The 18,123-nt window shown below is 56.0% G+C and overlaps 9 protein-coding genes and 1 non-coding gene across 10 annotated transcripts; 4 read left to right on the top strand and 6 right to left on the bottom strand.

Annotated features, from left to right (window-relative positions):
- Positions 1-454: 454 nt before the first annotated feature.
- Positions 455-1,498, bottom strand: DICSQDRAFT_140639 (uncharacterized protein). The gene is made up of 2 exons (XM_007370075.1): positions 1,042-1,498; positions 455-1,011 (listed from the first exon to the last, which is right to left on the bottom strand). The coding sequence occupies exons 1-2, from the start codon at positions 1,342-1,344 to the stop codon at positions 502-504; spliced, it is 813 nt and encodes a 270-aa protein (XP_007370137.1). The 5' UTR covers positions 1,345-1,498; the 3' UTR covers positions 455-501.
- Positions 1,499-2,532: 1,034 nt separating this feature from the next.
- On the bottom strand, positions 2,533-3,033 carry DICSQDRAFT_30995 (uncharacterized protein; the record flags this gene model as incomplete). Its single annotated transcript, XM_007370074.1, has 1 exon — positions 2,533-3,033. A coding segment is annotated over one exon (501 nt), but the record flags the coding sequence as incomplete, so codon positions are not given.
- Positions 3,034-3,585: 552 nt separating this feature from the next.
- DICSQDRAFT_129668 (uncharacterized protein) lies at positions 3,586-5,239 on the bottom strand (the record flags this gene model as incomplete). Its single annotated transcript, XM_007370073.1, has 5 exons — positions 3,586-4,554; positions 4,618-4,806; positions 4,860-4,880; positions 4,940-5,086; positions 5,141-5,239. The coding sequence occupies 5 exons, from the start codon at positions 5,237-5,239 to the stop codon at positions 3,586-3,588; spliced, it is 1,425 nt and encodes a 474-aa protein (XP_007370135.1).
- A 302-nt stretch (positions 5,240-5,541) lies between these two features.
- Positions 5,542-6,437, top strand: DICSQDRAFT_129667 (uncharacterized protein; the record flags this gene model as incomplete). The annotated part of the gene is made up of 4 exons (XM_007370072.1): positions 5,542-5,687; positions 5,741-5,794; positions 5,857-6,068; positions 6,124-6,437. The coding sequence occupies 4 exons, from the start codon at positions 5,542-5,544 to the stop codon at positions 6,435-6,437; spliced, it is 726 nt and encodes a 241-aa protein (XP_007370134.1).
- Positions 6,438-6,646: 209 nt separating this feature from the next.
- On the bottom strand, positions 6,647-7,050 carry DICSQDRAFT_70216 (uncharacterized protein; the record flags this gene model as incomplete). Its single annotated transcript, XM_007370071.1, has 2 exons — positions 6,647-6,786; positions 6,867-7,050. 2 exons carry the CDS (start codon positions 7,048-7,050, stop codon positions 6,647-6,649), a joined length of 324 nt encoding a protein of 107 aa, XP_007370133.1.
- A 243-nt stretch (positions 7,051-7,293) lies between these two features.
- Positions 7,294-10,127, top strand: DICSQDRAFT_92671 (vacuolar protein sorting-associated protein 45). The gene is made up of 10 exons (XM_007370070.1): positions 7,294-7,516; positions 7,584-7,779; positions 7,849-7,928; positions 8,096-8,323; positions 8,397-8,600; positions 8,665-8,985; positions 9,042-9,200; positions 9,260-9,498; positions 9,561-9,716; positions 9,776-10,127. Exons 1-10 carry the CDS (start codon positions 7,427-7,429, stop codon positions 10,032-10,034), a joined length of 1,932 nt encoding a protein of 643 aa, XP_007370132.1. The 5' UTR covers positions 7,294-7,426; the 3' UTR covers positions 10,035-10,127.
- A 159-nt stretch (positions 10,128-10,286) lies between these two features.
- On the top strand, positions 10,287-12,359 carry DICSQDRAFT_92668 (endoplasmic reticulum-derived transport vesicle ERV46). The gene is made up of 8 exons (XM_007370069.1): positions 10,287-10,474; positions 10,562-10,604; positions 10,676-10,834; positions 10,981-11,267; positions 11,381-11,701; positions 11,754-11,831; positions 11,891-12,084; positions 12,142-12,359. Exons 1-8 carry the CDS (start codon positions 10,424-10,426, stop codon positions 12,278-12,280), a joined length of 1,272 nt encoding a protein of 423 aa, XP_007370131.1. The 5' UTR covers positions 10,287-10,423; the 3' UTR covers positions 12,281-12,359.
- Positions 12,360-13,009: 650 nt separating this feature from the next.
- Positions 13,010-13,080, top strand: DICSQDRAFT_t179. The gene has a single exon. It is a non-coding gene; the product is annotated as a tRNA-Gly (tRNA).
- A 78-nt stretch (positions 13,081-13,158) lies between these two features.
- Positions 13,159-14,399, bottom strand: DICSQDRAFT_157538 (uncharacterized protein). Its single transcript, XM_007370068.1, has 4 exons — positions 14,116-14,399; positions 13,959-14,047; positions 13,803-13,892; positions 13,159-13,734 (listed from the first exon to the last, which is right to left on the bottom strand). The coding sequence occupies exons 1-4, from the start codon at positions 14,298-14,300 to the stop codon at positions 13,397-13,399; spliced, it is 702 nt and encodes a 233-aa protein (XP_007370130.1). The 5' UTR covers positions 14,301-14,399; the 3' UTR covers positions 13,159-13,396.
- A 346-nt stretch (positions 14,400-14,745) lies between these two features.
- Positions 14,746-16,969, bottom strand: DICSQDRAFT_140633 (uncharacterized protein). The gene is made up of 13 exons (XM_007370067.1): positions 16,713-16,969; positions 16,524-16,616; positions 16,440-16,464; positions 16,304-16,385; positions 16,215-16,247; positions 16,141-16,152; positions 16,061-16,074; positions 15,899-16,007; positions 15,691-15,833; positions 15,569-15,626; positions 15,427-15,494; positions 15,134-15,343; positions 14,746-15,013 (listed from the first exon to the last, which is right to left on the bottom strand). Exons 1-13 carry the CDS (start codon positions 16,733-16,735, stop codon positions 14,840-14,842), a joined length of 1,044 nt encoding a protein of 347 aa, XP_007370129.1. The 5' UTR covers positions 16,736-16,969; the 3' UTR covers positions 14,746-14,839.
- Positions 16,970-18,123: the final 1,154 nt, after the last annotated feature.

The raw sequence follows: 18,123 nt of genomic DNA, 5'->3' as shown, positions 1-18,123 counted from the left end.
CCATTTTGCCGCTCCCCTCCCTATCCACCGACCAGAAATACTTCATATATGTATATAATCTCTTTGCACCTGCAATGCCCCTGAATTCCAGACGATCAGACGGATTCATGAAGTCGTTACCTCGATTGTTGTGGAGGATTTCCTGAGAAAAGCAATCGTGCGACTGGTTCACGACAAGATATTGCGTACCCCATTATTGAAGATCCTGCACGAATCAGCTACGCATGAGCATTGCATTTATATCATCCTGATTGCAGCTTTTCGAGGTTTAGTCAACGGCGGGACGTCGCTCGTTGGGACGGGCGTTTAGATGTCTAGAAGCTGCAAGGAAATTAAGCGCGCCTCGATCTGCTTCATATGCCCTTGGCTCATCCCACAATTACAGATGAGCATACTTCATATGATGTTCCATATTACTACATACTCCGATTTTAACAGAAGGGAGAGGGGTCGGCTTAATACAGGGTTCAAGATCTGGCTGTCCCAAGGACCCGTGAATCACTATAGTGGGAAGGAGTAGATATGTCCACGGAACGTCCCCACCCATAGGCGGGTTCCATCAGCGGAGAAGGTGATCTGCTCGGGGTAGTCAAAGTCGTGCGCAGGCTGAGGGATCGAATAGGAGGTCGACCACGATCCGTCAGATGCCTTCCATACATCCACGAGCGGGCTGTCCGCGCTGGCGGTGACGAAGTGCTGTCCGTCAGGGGAGAAGCAGACATGGTTCATAGACAGGCCGTTAAAGCGACTCGATCCTGAGGTGGCGTCTTCGCCACTCCGCGTGTCCCAGAGCTTCAGAGACGTCCCGTGGCTTTGGATGAACGGGAGATCCGGAGTCGGTCTCCGGGTGTGCCAGGATAGTAGTCGCTGGCCTGTAGAACAGAACATAAGATGCTGATCGTGGGTGTCCATCCTGCTTGCATGACGCAAAGTCGCCCATTGTAGTCCTCCCTGCGTAAGGTCGAAGAGGTGAATCGTATCGCCGAAGACCCAGACAGCACATTGTGTCGCCTGCGAATCAAGCGCGGCAGCACAACAAACCAAAGATCTCGCGGGCCCTTCGACGGCCCCGTTCTTGGGAGGCCGATGCGAGACCCCCGTCACGACGTCCCAGACATCGATCTTGACCTCCATTGGGCACTGGGCTGATGGAGAGCTCCATTCCTGTTGGGTATACTTTGCGCCTAGGAGGCGCAACCCGTCCGAAGAATAGTATACAGCAAGGGGCGGCAGTACTGTCAAGCCTGGAAGCAGCTGAATCGGCGGTGTCGGTTCACCGTTTGCGACGGTCCGTAATGCTGCGTACGTCTCCGCGTCCCACACATACGCAAACGATCGCGACATCTCGCCGGCTGTCCGGTGTACGGCGACAAGCCTCGAGCTGTCAGGAGACCACACACACATGCAGCGGCTGTTCCAAACCGTGAGGTCATCTATTGCAGCTTCGTTCATTCGAAGTGTCGCCAGAAGATCGCTCGAGGTGGTATTTCTGATCGCGATCGCAGTACGACCGGAAGCAGGATAGGCGAGACGACCGCCGTCTGGCGAAAAAGCTAGGGATTGAGGAGAAGAAGAGTCGCCGCGCCACGCAAATGTAGCCTCACCGAGGCCGCTGCGGTTTCTCCACAGAACGACAGTCTGGTTCCAGCATCCTGTGGCAATCCATCTCGAGTCTGGGGATACTGTGATGGCGTTCACGCTGGCACCTTGGTTCCTGACCATGGTCATAGGCTGACCTGTAGGCTGATTAGCATGACACAGGCATACTAATAAGCGCTCAGATTTACCCCCAAATATTTGTATCTTGAGTATCTTGCGCCCGTACAGGTTGGGAAAGGCGTTTTCCAGTATAGACTTCCACCGAGCACCCGATAGAATCCACTCCGGAGGAAAATGCAAGGAGATAAGGAATTGGCTCAGACGATGGTCGGCCAAAGCTTGTTCTATGCGGAGGCCCTGCTCTGACAGACAATCTTCCAGCATGCTCTCTAGCATGATACCCTTCATCAAGCTGCCCCACTGCCCGACATTCTCCAAATGAAGCGTTATACCAAAGCTTGTAAGGTGTGGGGCCCAATGAAGCCGAATCGACGAGAGGTTGCGGCAGATGGCTGTCAGCGCGTTGTCGAGCTGCTCTCTCGGCTGTGCTCTCCACCCGAGAGTGATGGAAGATAACTGCGACATCGACGGCGTGACGGTGGTCGGGAGAGGCACTATGCCTCGTTAAGGGTCTAGTGATACTCTGCATGGGTTGCATAATAAACGCACCGGCACTGAACTTCGCTCCCTTAATGTGGACAATGGAGATGCTGTGCAAGCTTTTGCACGTCACTCCTAACAGAAGGTCGACGTCGGCCGCCTTCATTCGGGTAAGCTGATACAAGGACATTTAATCGTCAGTTGCTGACTCCATGTAGACGCGAGGGGGACCCACGCAAGACGACAACCCACTTCTAGAATGGACAAGTTCGCCAATCTATCGCTAGCTATGTCCTTCAGCGAATCCAGACCAGTGCCGACCGCAGCGAGATGCAGGTCATCGCAATGAAGCTTTCGCAAGCGGGGGAGGGCCAGAATGAGACGTATGAATTCCGTGCAGGAGGCAAGGCGGATGGAGGTGAGATGGAGCTCGTCTATCGAAGAGTATCGCAGACGGGTGAGGGTCGTGCGGTGGAATGAGAGCGCTTCCCGACGTTTGATCACCTTCGTGGTCGTTTGACTGATCTTCCAACATCGCAGATTCGATAGTTGCATCAGCAACGCGAGGGGGAAGACTTCGATGAGTGAGCGCGGACTTGATTTCCTGGGCTTCGGCGCGGTGGTCACCGAGTGCACCAAGAGTCGTCTGGCAGGGTACTTCTCGAGAGTGTCCTGGAGCGCAATCAGATGCTCTCTATTCCGAAGAATGATGGCGTAGAGGAGATGGAGGCGGCTACGAGGCAACCATGCGCGACAGGTCAAAGAGCAAGAACGGAGAGCGTGAACGTCATCCCAAAGTAGATCGATGATGTTCTCTTCAGTTTCCGTTGGCAACGACGGGCGGAATGGCTTGAAATCAGTCCAGGACATGGGTAGAAGGTGTGCAAAGCGAGTGCAAGGTCGATGGGAGTGGCCGAGAAGTTGTGGACAGAGTCACAGAATATATGGATAGACAAGCCCTCGCTTTCAGTTCCGTATTGCCTCCCGATCACAAACTGCCTCCTTGTGTGCTTCTGCCGAAGGCTACGCTGTATTTGAGTTCTGTCAATGCCACGTAGAACTTCGTAAGCAAAGGAGAGGAAAAAGCAGTGGTGCGTATCTGGGGATCGAACCCCCGGTGAGTCGATGACAACGACCTAGGTCACTGTTGAGTGCGGCAGGCATGGCTGCATGGACGACGGTGCGATCGGATTTTGAGTCTGCATAAATTGCTCGTAAAACGGAGTCAGAGCACAGCTGGCTGAATTGTTCGGAGAAGTACACATTTGTAGCACGGCCACCGGAGAACCTACGGAGTTCATCGCATCTTCACTGCCTTAGCGGGCCCAGACCGGCCACTGACAACACTAGCGTCTCCATCCACCATCTTTCGTTTCTTTGCAGAACTCAGCTGCTTCGCGCCCGCACTAGCTCGAGGGTGTTTCGGTGCGCCCGCCTGCGCTCGCGCTTGCGTTCGCGCAGTTTTCCGCACTTGCTGTGTTGGCTGGAATGCGAGGGGACATAGGTCGTCAGCGCTGTCCGTGATATGGAAATATGTCCCAAAAAGTAGGCGAGAACTTGACGTGCGGTGGCCAGCGAGAATGCAACACGAGTGCGTACCTTGGATCCAAGCAGCAGCTCATCGTCCTCCGCGTCCTCGCCCTGCTCCACCCCATCCATTCCGTCGTCCTCCAACACAGTGCCCTCCCCCTCCTCGTCCTCATCATCTTCGTCAAACTCCCTCACCGCGCGCTTCGACCTCCCAGACACGTTCGACGCCCTCCGCCGCCTCCTCCCAAGGGCCATCGGCGGGTCCTCCTCGGGGTCGTAAGCCGACCCAGATGCGGCGGACTCCAAGTCCTCCAGCCCGCCTGCTTCGTCCGACTCTTCCTCCTTCACGTCCACGATTGCCGTCACGCGGCGGATCACCTGCGTTCGCGGCTGCGTCCCAGTCTGCCCGGGGACGGACCGCGCGGCGGGGGTGCGTGGGGTCGCGCGACTCGCGTTTGCTTGCGGAACGTCTGCGATACCGGCCGCAGAGGCAGCAGCGTTGTCCCTCCGCCGCGCGGTCGACGTGCGCGCTGGGGTACCTGTGCCCGGATGCGCTCGGGGCTCGGGTTGGGTCGGCTGGCGCGCGCCGTTCGGGCCCTTCGACTTGCGCGCGGACGTCAGCGGGCGGTCGTCTTCGTCCTCGTCTGCGTCCGCGCGAGCCGCGCGGCCGTTTGAGCGCGGGGTGCCGGCTGCGCGGTGGATGTGAGAAGTCGACGCGTGCCTAGTGATTGTGGCTGCGGATGAAGAGGACGGGGGTTCTGGAACCTCGGCGTAGCCTATACGTGGTGTGTACGGAGCGGTGTACGCGTGTGCGGCGGCGTTCCACTGGAAGGACGGAGGGTTGGCACGGGTTGTTCGTTTGAAGCGGAGACGAGGGGAGGGACGTACCGCTAGCTGCCCAGCGATGAGCTCCTCAATACGGGCGGATAGCCGGGCACGTTCGTGTTCTGCGCGTCGGTATTGCTCCTTCCAGCCTTCTATCTCTTGTCGTGACGACTCTTCGAGACGTGCGAGCTGTGTCTTCCATGTCTGGACTTCAGAGCGGAGTTGTGTGATCGTTTCGGTTTGATGTTTGATCTATTCGTGGGCATTATAGGCTATCAGTGCTTGAAACTCGCGTGAGATCTTACTGTCAAGTCTGACTTCTCTAACTGCGCGACAGTGACAATTGGTGAGCAGAGGAACAATGACAGGGGAAACCGAGACTCACAGCCGCCTTCCAACCCTCTACTCGAACCTCCATATCCTTAGAGTCCAGCTGTGCATCATGTAACGCCTTCAGCGCATCGTCTCGTTCTGCACGAGTACGTTCTAGCTCCTGGTAGGTGTGATCCTGCGCGCCTTGGACGGCATTGAGCTAAAGGCACATGTTTAGGTTGAGCAGTCACGTAGAAGGCGGGCAACAACATACCGCTACCGTGGCAGCCTTGGAAAGGTTGTTAAGTGCATCGGAGACGGAGAGATATGAGGAAGAGGCGGAGGACGGCATGGATCTCGTAACGCCGGGCATGGATCGCGGTCGAGGGAGAAGCCGGCGTCGACGCGTTCGGTCGCGGTTGTGGCTCGCGGAGGCGCGACGTTTTCCACGGCTTACCCAGGTGGGACTCCGATAATCCTTTTGTATTGATGATAAGTCTACGTTGAAACTCCGCAGATAATGAGACGCGTCGCGCGCTTGAATGTGGCACTGGCCTCATGCTTCGCGTTCTCCCGAGGCTGCGACACAAGATTCTCAATTCTAGGACAGCACCTCGTAGTCTCTCTCGTCTTCTCCCATCCACTAACACAAGTCGTCTGTCATCTACACGAAATATGTCGCTTCCTGGGGATGTTCGCGAATTTTTGGACAACTACCCTGACTTGCCGGATGACCCTTCCCTCAACTCAAATCTTCGATTCTATTCCAACCTAGAGCGCTGTAGGCCGGACAATCTCCTGATCGATGAGCTGCACGAACAGTAGGGCGTATACATCCTGCACCAGGATCATACCTGATACGATGTCCCAATAGATGGAAGACGGACTATGCAAAGCTGGAATACAAGCACGGCTACATTCAGTGGCTGTATGTATTGAACGCATCTTCACCACTCAATTCCGAGATTGATCTGGACTTGCCATATACAGGTTCCCTCTGCAGGAGTACGGCATGAATTTCGAGGCGCAGCCCCTGCAGAAACATGAGATCGCAGATATGAAAGCCGATCCCAAGATCATCGAACGCCTCGAGCGGTCCTACGAGATCATGCTCGGCTTCTTTGGGATGGAGCTCGTCTCGAAGGAGACGGGAGAGCTTCGTCGCGTGCAGAAGTGGGAGGAGAGATATTTCAACCTCGCGCGTGAGTACTACCGTCCCATCTGTCCCTCTCCCACTCACGTTCTAGAGGGACGTAGGCGCACCTCACAACAACCTCCGCATATCCCGCATCCTGAAATGTCTCTCCGAGTTTGGGCTGGAGCGCTATAACGCGGGCTTCTTGTTGTTCGTGCTGTACGAGCAGAGCGCAAACAATATCCTCCGGAGCAATATCCTCGTGAACAGCATGGACAGGTGGTGGGCGAACTGCCTACGCAACCCTGAGGAGCGAGCTTGGATCAAGGACACTATACAGAAGGTGAGATCGGGGTCCACCGATTACGTCTTCACAGACGAGGCGTATCGGGATGCGTTGAAGAGGAGGAAAGAGACTGGGAAGTTGCAGGGGTAAGAGCTTGCACGGAGCAGACGGAAGCTAATGGAGGTGTTTGTGGTTTGTACGAATATGAATACATGTGCACTATGAATAAATGAAGCAGGTGGGATGACATCGGATCGCCTCCAGAACCGTGAGGGCGGCTGAGCACATGGAGGGCGACTACCTTCGCGGCTCAATAGCCGTACGCAAGCGGCGTAGAAGGACGGACAAACCTAGGTATATCATGCAGGCTCTGGGGTGGCTTGAATCGACTCGAGCTTCGTGATGAGTGCGCTCCTCCGGGCTGCATCATACTGTGGACTGACGGACTGGAGAAGCTGCTCAATGGTCTCGAAGACAGCCTCCGCATCCAGGTCAGGATCTGTCGGTGGATCGGTAGGACTATAGAGCTGGAGGGATAGTAGTATCAGAAACGTGTGGGGTGCATACGACCGAGCACACGCACCTGGAAGCCTCTGTTGGATAGCGAGACGAGTACAGTCGGACCCTCCAGCAAGACGACGCTAGCCGCCGCTTTCAATGGCGTGGTCGACACAATTTCGAAGCTGGTGATTCCAAAGGATTGTTCCTTCAGCGCACGCTCGAGCTCGTCGTGCGCAAACGCACGTTGCACTGGGGTAGCCATAGTGATACGTTTGGAGGTCAAGAACAGCTGAGGTGATAACAAGTGCAGCTGGTGAACGAGAACGAAGGGCGTGGGGAATCGCTGGGAGTGGTCATGGTCGAGGGAGAAGATCCGAACGGCATGATCCATGGATTCACAAGCGAGCGAGCGCTACACTGCGTGCATTCAGTCGCGCCGCTGCCAGTGCCGGAACGCGTCGCGTGTCCCTGCGTCCTGCGCATGTCCATTCGGCTGCTACGTTCTCACCGTCATCTCCTCCTATACCCTGTCTCCCCGCACTTCAAGGAGAGGAAGTCGACTACAATTATTGCTACACAGACACGTAGAGGCCAACTGAACATCCCGCCTACCTGGCGCACGCACCCAAGCCGCCACTATGGATGTCGTAAAGGCTGTAGAGACCTACATCACGAAGATGGTGTCCACGCCGCCTTCGATGAAGGTCTTACTCTTGGATAACCATACAGTACGTCTCGCTCTCATACTGCACCTCGCCATCAGCACGTCTTCACTACGCTCATGCTCGAGCGCAGACACCCATCGTGTCCCTGTCCGCGACACAGTCGATCCTCCTGTCGCACCAGGTCTACCTCACGGACAAGATCGACAACAAGAAGCGCGACCGCATGCCACACATGAAGTGTGTCTGCTTCCTCCAGCCCAGTGAAGATAGCTTCGAGGCCCTCGCCGCTGAGCTGCGCGAGCCCAAGTACGGCGAATACTACCTCTGTCAGTGAGCGTCTTCCTTTCCCTCTCCGCACTTCGGTCTCAAATGAATGCTCACATTCGCGGTCGAAGACTTCAGCAATATCCTTAGCAAGACAGCCATCGAGCGCCTCGCAGATGTGGACGAGTACGAGGTCGTTCGCGAAGTGCAGGTCAGTCCACTCTTCATCGTACCGCCTCATGCACCACCTTGTCTCCTCCACACCCAATGCGGTTTCTGCCGCGACCGCGCGTGCGCGCGATGGTCTCGTATGATCTTCTGTCATTGCTATTCTGGCTCTCGTCTTGAAAGACCCATGCCTCATGCGTACCCATCTAGGAATACTTTGCAGACTATGCGCCTATTCTCTCTTCACTCTTCTCGCTCAACCACACTCCTTCGGCCTCGCGACCTCTTTACGGGAATTCTCCGAACACATGGGACCCCGCCGCGCTCGAGCGCGCGGTCCAGGGCGTGACGGCTGTCCTCCTGAGCCTGAAGAAGAAGCCCGTGATCAGGTACGAGAAGTCGAGTCCGATGGCGAAGAAGCTCGGGGTCGAGATTCAAGTATGTCCTTCCATTGCGCTCTCTCCAGAGAACTCGCCGTCAGGGAGAACCTAACGGATGGACGTGGGAGTAGCACAGGGTACAGTCTGAGCAGCAGCTGTTCGACTTCCGCTTAACGCAAGTGCCACCATTGCTGCTCATCCTCGACAGGAGAAACGACCCGGTGACACCGATGCTCTCGCAGTGGACGTACCAGGCGATGGTCCACGAGCTGCTCGGCATCCAGAACGGCCGCGTTGACCTCAGCACGGTCCCTGACATCCGACCAGAGCTCAAGGTACGTCCGTCCATCCCGCTCCCTACCCTATCTCTAGCGCGCGCACTGACGAGAACGGCTGCAGGAAGTGACGCTCTCGACGTCCACGGACCCGTTCTTCCAGGCGCACCACCTCGCGACGTTCGGCGACCTCGGCACGGCGCTCAAGTCGTACGTGCAGTCGTACCAGTCGCACTCGCTCGCGCACAGCCCGTCGCAGATCCAGTCCATCACGGACATGAAGCGCTTCGTGGAGGAGTACCCCGAGTTCCGCAAGCTCGGCGGGAACGTGAGCAAGCACGTCGCGATCGTAGGCGAGCTCAGCCGCTTGGTCGAGCGCGACAAGATGCTCGAGCTGGGCGAGGTCGAGCAGGGGCTCGCGACAGGGTCGGGGGCGGATTTGAAGGTGCGTCGCGGGTGGGAGCGGCAAGTGGGGAACGTGCTTATGGGCGAGTGTGGCAGAGTGTGCAAGCGTTGATCACTAATCCGGCCATTCAACCGTGGCACAAGCTTCGACTGGTCGTGCTCTACGCTTTGCGGTACCAGAAGTCGCAAGCACAGAACGTCGCTTCGCTCATCAACCTCATGCTCGAGAATGGCGTGTCACGAGAAGATGCCCGAGTGCGTATACTGACTGCCTGCAGACCGAACGACTGCTTAGGACGTTACGCTACTTCTAGCTCGTGTACGTCGTCTTGAACATCGCAGGTTCCGACCAACGACAAGAAGACCTCTTCTCTGCCGAAGCTCTGCTCGCAAAAGGCCGGTCTGCCTTGAAAGGTCTGAAAGGCGTCGAGAACGTGTACATGCAGCACACACCGCACCTCGCACAGACTCTGGAGAACCTGTTCAAAGGCCGGCTCCGAGACACGACCCACCCGTTCCTGGACGGTGCTGGGCCGAATGCAGGCCTACAACGGTAAGTACCTAGGTCCCCGCAGCTTCCTCCAACCCCGAGATTAACGTGCAACGGCTCCACAGTCCCGGAGACGTCATCATCTTCATGGTTGGTGGGACGACATACGCGGAGGCGCGAGTTGTCGCGCTGTTGAACCAAGAAGCGACGTCCGGCGGGCCCTCCGCGGCAGCTGGAACACGCCTTCTGCTCGGAGGAACATGCATCCACAACTCGTCCAGGTAGGTATCGATCCTCGTGATTGACAGAGGAGCGTGCGCTGATGGCGAGTCATGACAAGCTTCTTGGATATGGTCCGCACCGCGGCTTCGAATTTCCCCGCGTCCGTCTACGAGCCTCCTCCGGGCTCCGCGAACAGCATGCCTTCGCTCAACCTCAACCTCGGAGGTGTCAACGTTAGTCTAGGAGGGCCTGCACCAGGGGTGTACAGGACAAGCGGGGAGGGCGTGAGCTTGCAGACGGAAGGGATCAAGGATGGCGTGCGGAATCTGCTGGGGAAGGTGAAGCAGGGCGTAGACCGAATCGCGTCGCAGCCATAGCGCGTGAATGGTATGTATACTGCGCGCATGCCACTGTTGACTCGCGTGCCTTGTATTTAGCAGTCGTAGAGTAGGGTACACGGCTAATTTCTGGAGGATGGTCGGTCGGGGGACACGCGCGCGAAGGGGAGCGCACACGAGGATGCGCGATCATGTGGTGGGTCTGACACGTCAGCTTGGGAGAGTCGCCCGTCTGGCCGCGTTCATATGCTACCCGAGTCCGCTGCGGCAGCGACACGCGCGCCGCCGCATCGGAGGCCTTCACAACAACTCACCACCACCATCAGTCTTACCTGCCAGGGAGGACAGGCCGCCCTCTGCGCCTCCGCTTTCCACCCGGTTTCTCTCCTTCTGTCTAGTTTTATTGGTTTCTTCGACTTCAGGACACCATGGCAAAGGGCTTTCTGAACGCCCTCAAGGGCGTCGACGCCTTCGGAAAGGTTAGCATTCTTGAGCAAGGGCTACACTCTAGCTGGACATCTGCCAGCGATGCAAGAGCGAGAGAAGTGTTCTGACTGTGCGTGCAGACGATGGAGGACGTCAAGGTCAAGACACGTACCGGGGCGCTCTGTGAGTACCACCTCTTCGCTTGACCCGTTTGCGACGTCGCGAGTCTGACTATGGACCCTCTCCTCTTGAAGTGACCATTATCGCTGCGGCGATCATCCTCTCCTTTACCACCATTGAGTTCTTCGACTACCGCCGCGTCTTCGTCGACACATCCATCGTCGTCGACCGGAGCAGAGGAGAGAAGTTGACGGTTAACATGAACATCACATTCCCTCGTGTACCATGCTACCGTAAGTGTCAATATGTCTGCTCCACTTCCAGTGCTGGATAGTGGTCTACGAAGTGGGTTGCACATTCCTGCGTGCCGGCATGCCGTGCGCTCCTCCGCTCCCAGCCAAACGGAGCGAGCCAAGCTGACGGCGTCACGTCTCCCCAGTGCTCAGTCTGGATGTCATGGACATCTCCGGCGAGACCCAGTCCGACATCACCCACAACATCCTCAAGACCCGTCTGGACGAGAAGGGCAAACCCGTCTCGCACTCCCTCATTGCCGAGCTCCAGAACGATCTCGACAAGCTCAACGAGCAGCGCCAAAGCGGCTACTGTGGATCCTGCTACGGAGGCATTGAGCCCGAGGGCGGCTGCTGCAACACGTGTGAGGAGGTGCGGCAGGCGTACGTGAACAGGGGATGGAGCTTCAACCGGCCAGACTCAATCGAGCAGGTGCGTAGCAGTCCACACCCTCTCTGTCTCCGCACACGTGCCTCCCTTCGCGCGTATAGTGCGTGTAGCGCACGGTGAAACACGTACTGACCGCCCGCCCACCTGTCGCGCAGTGCGTCAAGGAAGGGTGGTCCGACAAGTTGAAGGAGCAGGCGCACGAGGGCTGCAACATCGCCGGGCGCGTGCGCGTGAACAAGGTCGTCGGTAACATCCACCTCTCCCCCGGCCGCTCGTTCCGCACGAGCGCGCACAACCTGTACGAGCTCGTACCGTACCTCCGCACGGACGGCAACCGGCACGACTTTACGCACCAGATCCACCACTTTGCGTTCGAAGGCGACGACGAGTACGACCCGCGCAATGCGAAGCTGGGCAAGGAGCTCAAGAACCGCCTGGGCATCGATGCGAACCCCCTTGACGGCACCCAGGGCAGGGTGAGTGCCACGACAAGTTACGGGGCCGCAGGGGACTCATTGTACCATGCAGACAATCAAGCAGCAATATATGTTCCAATACTTCCTGAAGGTCGTCTCGACCCAGTTCCAGACGATTGACGGGAAGAAGGTACGCTCTAGCCGAGTCGCCATTCATGTATAACAATTGATCGAACGCCGCATTTACAGGTCGGCACCCACCAATACAGCGCCACGCACTTTGAGCGCGACCTCGACAAGGGCCCCTCGGAAGACAGCCCCGCCGGTCTGCACGTCGCGCACGGTAACGGCGGTATCCCGGGCGCGTTCTTCAACTATGAGATCTCGCCGCTCCTGATCCGCCACGTCGAGACGCGGCAGTCATTTGCGCACTTCCTGACGTCGTAAGTCTTCCATGCCGCCTCGCGTGATTGTATGCGCTGACATGTAGCTCATTGCAGGACTTGCGCGATTGTTGGTGGAGTGCTTACCGTAGCATCGCTGATTGACAGCTTGCTGTTTGCGACACGCAAGGCATTCAAGAAAAGTGGGGTGACGTCCCCGGTAAATGGTGGCTACACAAATGGCAAGCTCATGTAGTGTCTTCATGTATCTGATGTCCGTGTCACATCCCCTGGGTCTTGTACATCTACATTGCATACATGGAACCGCACTTATCAGACATGAACTCGGTGACAGACAAGAGCATGTCTGACGCAATATTCTCGTAAGTTGGCTTACACAACAGAGTTGCAAATATAGCAAACAGAGGTGACTACAAAAACGAAGCATCAGTGAGGTGCCACGGTGTCACATTGCGTGAATACACGACAGCCAACTGCCGTTCAAACCCATCATCCAAACAATCTATCAAACACACAAAGCGTAGACAGAAGGCCGAAATAGGCCCCACTTGATCCATTTGCAACACCAAGCTCCTGGTCAACTGACCAGTCCCAAAGGTGCTCCAAAAAGAAAAAGGGAGATCCCCCGACGACACAAGCTGATAGTGCAGTAGCAAGGTCATCGCGCCCCCGAGTTGCGAGCAGAGCTCGAGGGACAAGGGCTGCAAAAATTAGATAACCAAAAATGGAGGCGGTGCCTCCATAATAGTGGTTAAACTATTAAGAACAGATACTACACTTGATCTAAGCCAAAAGGCCAGAGTGGTAAGGAAATCACAACGTCAGTGAGGTGGGTTATATACTAATGGGATATGCGCACGGACCACCCAGATGTTTGGCCTGCCATCGTTTGCCAAACGTTCTGGTGCATCGTTCCATGCCATGTGGGCATGCTCTGATGTTCTATTCATAGTACCGAAATGAAACATTAATGGGGTAGTGGTAACCTGGGTCATTGCCATCGACCCGCCGGGGGTTCGATTCCCACTTAATGCATAAGCGGTGTACGTCATTTTCTTTTTCAGAAAATCGAAACATGTTGTTTGTTGACTACGTATACGATGTATGTGTGTTGTTTCACGTGGATATACTTGCAGGGGAATCACGAAACGGGATTATGCGGACGCACCGAGCACGGTCTGCTTCAGGGTTTTCCCAACACCGGGATCACCCAAGACTCCCTTCCGTTGAAGGCCAGTCTCCTACCGCGCCCCCCTGCGCGCCGATCGTGGAACGGAAGGAATGAAGCTCTGAAATATGTGATCATATGGCTGATATGGCCTAAGCTCGCCCGGCAAGCCGTTGACCGCCCTCACAACAGCAACGAGGACGCCAGAAGAACCCCAACCAGATATCCCCGAACCGACTTGACCATCCCAGCACAGCCATTGTGCCCCGAGCTGGAACCAGAAGGCTGTGCCCCTCCAGATGAGCTCCCAGGGCTCGAAGAAGTCGACGTGGTGGAGGCCGTAGTCGTAGTGGAGGCAGCACCGCCTACTGTCGAGACAACCTGCGTACGTGTGATCGTCGCCGATTGTGTCGTGATCGTCTGCGGCGGAAGCGTCGTCGAAGGGCTGCTGTTGGTGGGGTCGTTCTGATCCGTGCCCGCGATGCCGAACAACGGGCTGGTGTTGTTCATATCACCGAGCACTGAATGCAAAACACGATCCGACTTCAGTGGATCAAGTCACGGAAAACCAACAATTGAGATGACGGACGTATCAAGAAGTAACGATTGTTCGTGGGCAGATCCGGGAGGATGATGTTGACCGCCTCGTCCGCTAATGCGAAATTCTGCGCAAGGGGCTCTGAGCATAAGAGTCCAAGTTAGGCCAGATGACTTCATCGACAAGTGAACGCGATCCTGGGCTTACCTTGATACACGAACCTAGTTGTATCTGGGCGTACGAAGCCTAAGAGAATCGTCCCTTTCAACCCCGTCACATTCAGACCACTTGCGTCCCTGCAAGCGTACACCGTCAGTCCCGACTGTGCGTGGTCCTTCAGAGGTACGGCATGTCCATCACGTACCAGGTCACGGTCTGATCCTCAAGAGCCTCCCACTGAGTTATATGGTTCGGCTTCAAAATGGGAGGACTGGGTGTCCTTTTGGGGTCATCCGCGGGGTTGTTTGAACGCCGCTGTAGCGTTGCAACGACCTGCCCAGTGCACAATGCCTGAACGAGCACAAGTGCGAGCGTAAAAAGTGCCACCATTGCACCTCAGCCAACAGCGGATCGTACGGAACTCCCTGCACGCGTGGCCCAGTCTGACCACGCAGAGACGGTAGAAGTCGTAGAAGAGAAGCGACGTGGCCAGCGCGGTCCAACCTGCCTCGGGGCGACGCCGCCTGACGGGATTGACATGATTTGCAAAATCGGGACGGTGACGGGTGATGGTAAGGCTTGCGGCGTTTGGCGCCTATAAGTCCTCGAAACGCGAGAACCCCGGTGGCAGTGCTGAGACCGTCAAGAACTTCAGAGACGAGGAAATCAATCATCACGCTAGACACTACTGAAAGACATCCGGCAGCATTGCATGCACGACGTTGTCAAGCTTGCATCGATACGTATCCAGCCCAACGTTTGCTGGTCGAGCGACATATGCATATGAACGAAACTTGAAGCGTTGCCAATTAGAATTTCACAACTTCTCCCATAATGAAATTACATTGAACCATACCCTTTATTGCTAACAGATCGCCTATTCAAATGAACAAAGTATCACGAGTACAGAATACAACAGCAAGGTTAAATTAGATGATATCGTCTACCCCCCTTTCGGAAGACTCCGCCCGCTCCGCAGGAGGCGACATCGTTTTCTTGTCCGGCAGGAACGACGGAGTTGCCGTGTAATGGCCGCCCTTGACGTCCACGACGTCGACCATCTCGTGCGATTCGACGTCGATGTAGATCTGCTGGGGCGCCTGCTGAAATCGCTGTGAGTTCAATTATTCATGATCGAGACAGGAAGATGCGAAGGGGTGAGGATGACGGTGTCGATCGGTCGGGGAAAGATCAATGCACAGTCCCAAAGAGTTAAGACTCACCCGTTTGCCACCGACGTCGCTACGGAGTACATTCACGTTGACATTCCTGGGCCTCCGTGTGCCAGCGCTCGGACGGTGCTCCGAGTGCTGTCCGCTGAGCACGTCACTAGTGTCGTACTGCCATCCGCGCCGGGAATTCAAGCTCGACAGCAGCGAGTTCGTGTACAGCTTCGACAAGGGCAGGTTGAAGATAAGATGCAGGCCAGAAGACTGCAGCGTGGCAGAAGCTGATGTCAGCACACGGACATAGGCACGTGGGAAACACCGAAGGAGGCCGGGATGGATCTGCTTACAGAGAGCAGGAAGAGAATGAGGTCGATAGCCGCGCATACAGCGGTAATGAGGCCCGTTTGGACAGTCACTATGTCGACGAGGGGAGGTCACCAGCAGTATGTTAGAGGGAACACGGAGGGGAGAACAAAGAGACGGGCTTACGACGGATAATTCTGTCAACCACGTCGTCCGTCACGGCCATCCCCGTTTTGTTTTTGCGCTACAGCGTTCACGAGCCCCCTGATCAGCGCTAGAAACAACCGCATCAGGTTCTGGAGTCATACCAAGTGCCAGACAAGGGACGCCGTAATCAGGACATCGGCGGCCGCGGAAAATGCGAGCCAGATGATGACGATAACCTGGAACTTCTGGAAGCGGACGAACTCCGGTATCATCCCGACAGCAATGGAAGTCCCAAGCCCGCCACCTGGGCATAGCAAAGACAATGTGGGTCTGTCAGAACGCGGGACACGGAGCATCGGGCAGACGCACAGAACTGGGCGACGGCACATATCACAATCGCGCTGACAGCGAAGTAGTTCGACGTCAACACCTTGACACGCCATGCGAAGAAGAGCTGCGTGAGCACAGCGATGATGGCCTGGGGGAAAAAGTTTCAGCGAACGAGAACGGTCAGCTGCAGCACCGTCTCACCGTCATAGCGGGGTCTATAAAGGCGTCAAGATTCCAAGCAGTCAGCTCAAGTGGCTACCCTCATTGGCGTGCTGTCATACCTGTCGCGAACACTGGGAAGGAAGAATGATCAGCATGACCGGCAGCAGACACCCGGCTCCTCGTCCATACTTACCCCAAGTAGCTCTGGAGATGGCGTCGTTGTCTCCTGCACACGCTTCCTAAACATTTCATGCCCTCGCACGAGCTTGCCGTCCCACTCACCGAAGTTGTTCACGAGCGGCTGATACGTGAACGCGATGTCCAAGCACGTATTGACAGTATCGCACAGGAACAACGTGAGCACCTGTCCAACAACCTATTAATGTCATCATCCCGCGAATCCAGGACTATCACTCACGAAGAGCTTCATCCACGTCTTATCACTGTTCCCCCCCTGTATCAGCGCGCGGACCCCTAGTTCGCAAATAACGACGATCCTCACCGTCTGTACACGTTGAAATACAGATACGTCTGGGTGATCATAACCCCATACAGCAAGATGTTGAACACCATGCCGATGAAAATCGGGCCATAGCTGCATGCGCGTAATACGGATGCCTGTTAGCAGACCCTCGCGAGCAGAGCACGATTTGCCAGCCCCAAATGGACGCTGTACTTCCGGATTACTTACATCTCTTGCGCGGGCGTGGCCATCTTCGCGGCTGAGGTCCTGAGGGGTCACTGGCACTAGCCACACAGCACGAGTCAGGTACGGTGAGCAGCCGCTGTCTCGATGGGGATACAGCGCTGGCCAGAGGGGAGATTGGGAGTAAAGAAGGGAGTGTAGCCTCGGGGCGGGACTGGCGAGGGGGACCTGGGACGGGCGAGACTCGTGTATTCTCCTGCGGGTCGAGCATGTTATACCATGGCAGCCAACATCCGAACGTCAATCAACGAAAAGTTCTCCGTCGACTGCGTATTGGCGTCAAATTTTCCTTCGAAGAGGGAAGAAGGTGGGGACTGCCTGCCTGCCGGCACGAATACAGTGCGACCGGTTGGAGTACTGTCAAGCGGTAACTGGTGTGAATATAGATCCCCGATAGTGGTAAGTAACGGAGTCACGGCAGAACGTAAGTATGCGATCTGGACGCTGAATCCTGAGAAAATCCGTGTCCGAAGGCCTTCTGTGACACTCCGTACATCGGGGAGCCACTGGTACCTAGCAACCGTGGGTACTGAATCTTGTATGTAGCCCACGAATGGAAATCAGACACTTGAAAACCTAGGCATTCCTGCGGAAACTGTATAATGGGCGGGTCCTTGAGACCACTAGCCCTTTGGGCAACAGAAGGGAATGTACAGCCAACCTTCCAAAGAGGCCTTCGCCGTAGTTGGCACATTCGGACTCGAACTCGGTGTTGACCCCCAGTGAGAATCGACATGGGCTTAGCTGTATTAGGTCGATTAGTACTGTATCTAGTAGGGAACCCCGACCGTAATCCCAATTCTGCTGATTTCCCTACTTTGGCTGTATGCGGTTGGATAAGGTGGTATGGTCGCACAATGCTATACAACCATACGTCGGGTCAGCTAGTATGTTATCGGTTGCGGCTGGTTGCACTTGGGTTGCGCTGGGGTCTGGTCGGGCAGGGATGGTTGTCATCGATACACGTCATAGGATATGAATGATTACTACTGTATGAACTGGTATGCGGTCGTATGGCTACACGGTACGATACAGCTACAATCAGAAACCGGCGAAAGGCGGAGCAGACTGGAAACAGTTGAATGTGGTGGGATACCAACGAGAGCTGCCTCTCATGCCACTAGCATGTGTGTCATGCGGTCGTAGAGCTGCCCGGATGCAAGCCATAGAGACAGATGCGAGGCCGACGCTTCTGACGTTCGACTTCAACGCGGCCAGTTGCGATACTTGGGAAGACCTGAAGGTGACCTCATCAGTAGGGCTCGGCACTGGGGCTCAATAGCGGTGCTCCTCACGTACCGTCTACGAGGGAGCAATGCGTCCGAGTTTCTGCGTCGAGACTTTGAGCAACCAGACACAGGGACGCGGTTCGGGCGACTTACCCTGCGATCCGAGG

This window comes from Dichomitus squalens, assembly GCF_000275845.1.
Source record: "Dichomitus squalens LYAD-421 SS1 unplaced genomic scaffold DICSQscaffold_61, whole genome shotgun sequence".
In the NCBI taxonomy this organism is placed as follows: domain Eukaryota; kingdom Fungi; phylum Basidiomycota; class Agaricomycetes; order Polyporales; family Polyporaceae; genus Dichomitus; species Dichomitus squalens.
Note: the sequence above shows the minus strand (reverse complement) of the source record. Positions and strands in the feature narration are given on the sequence as shown.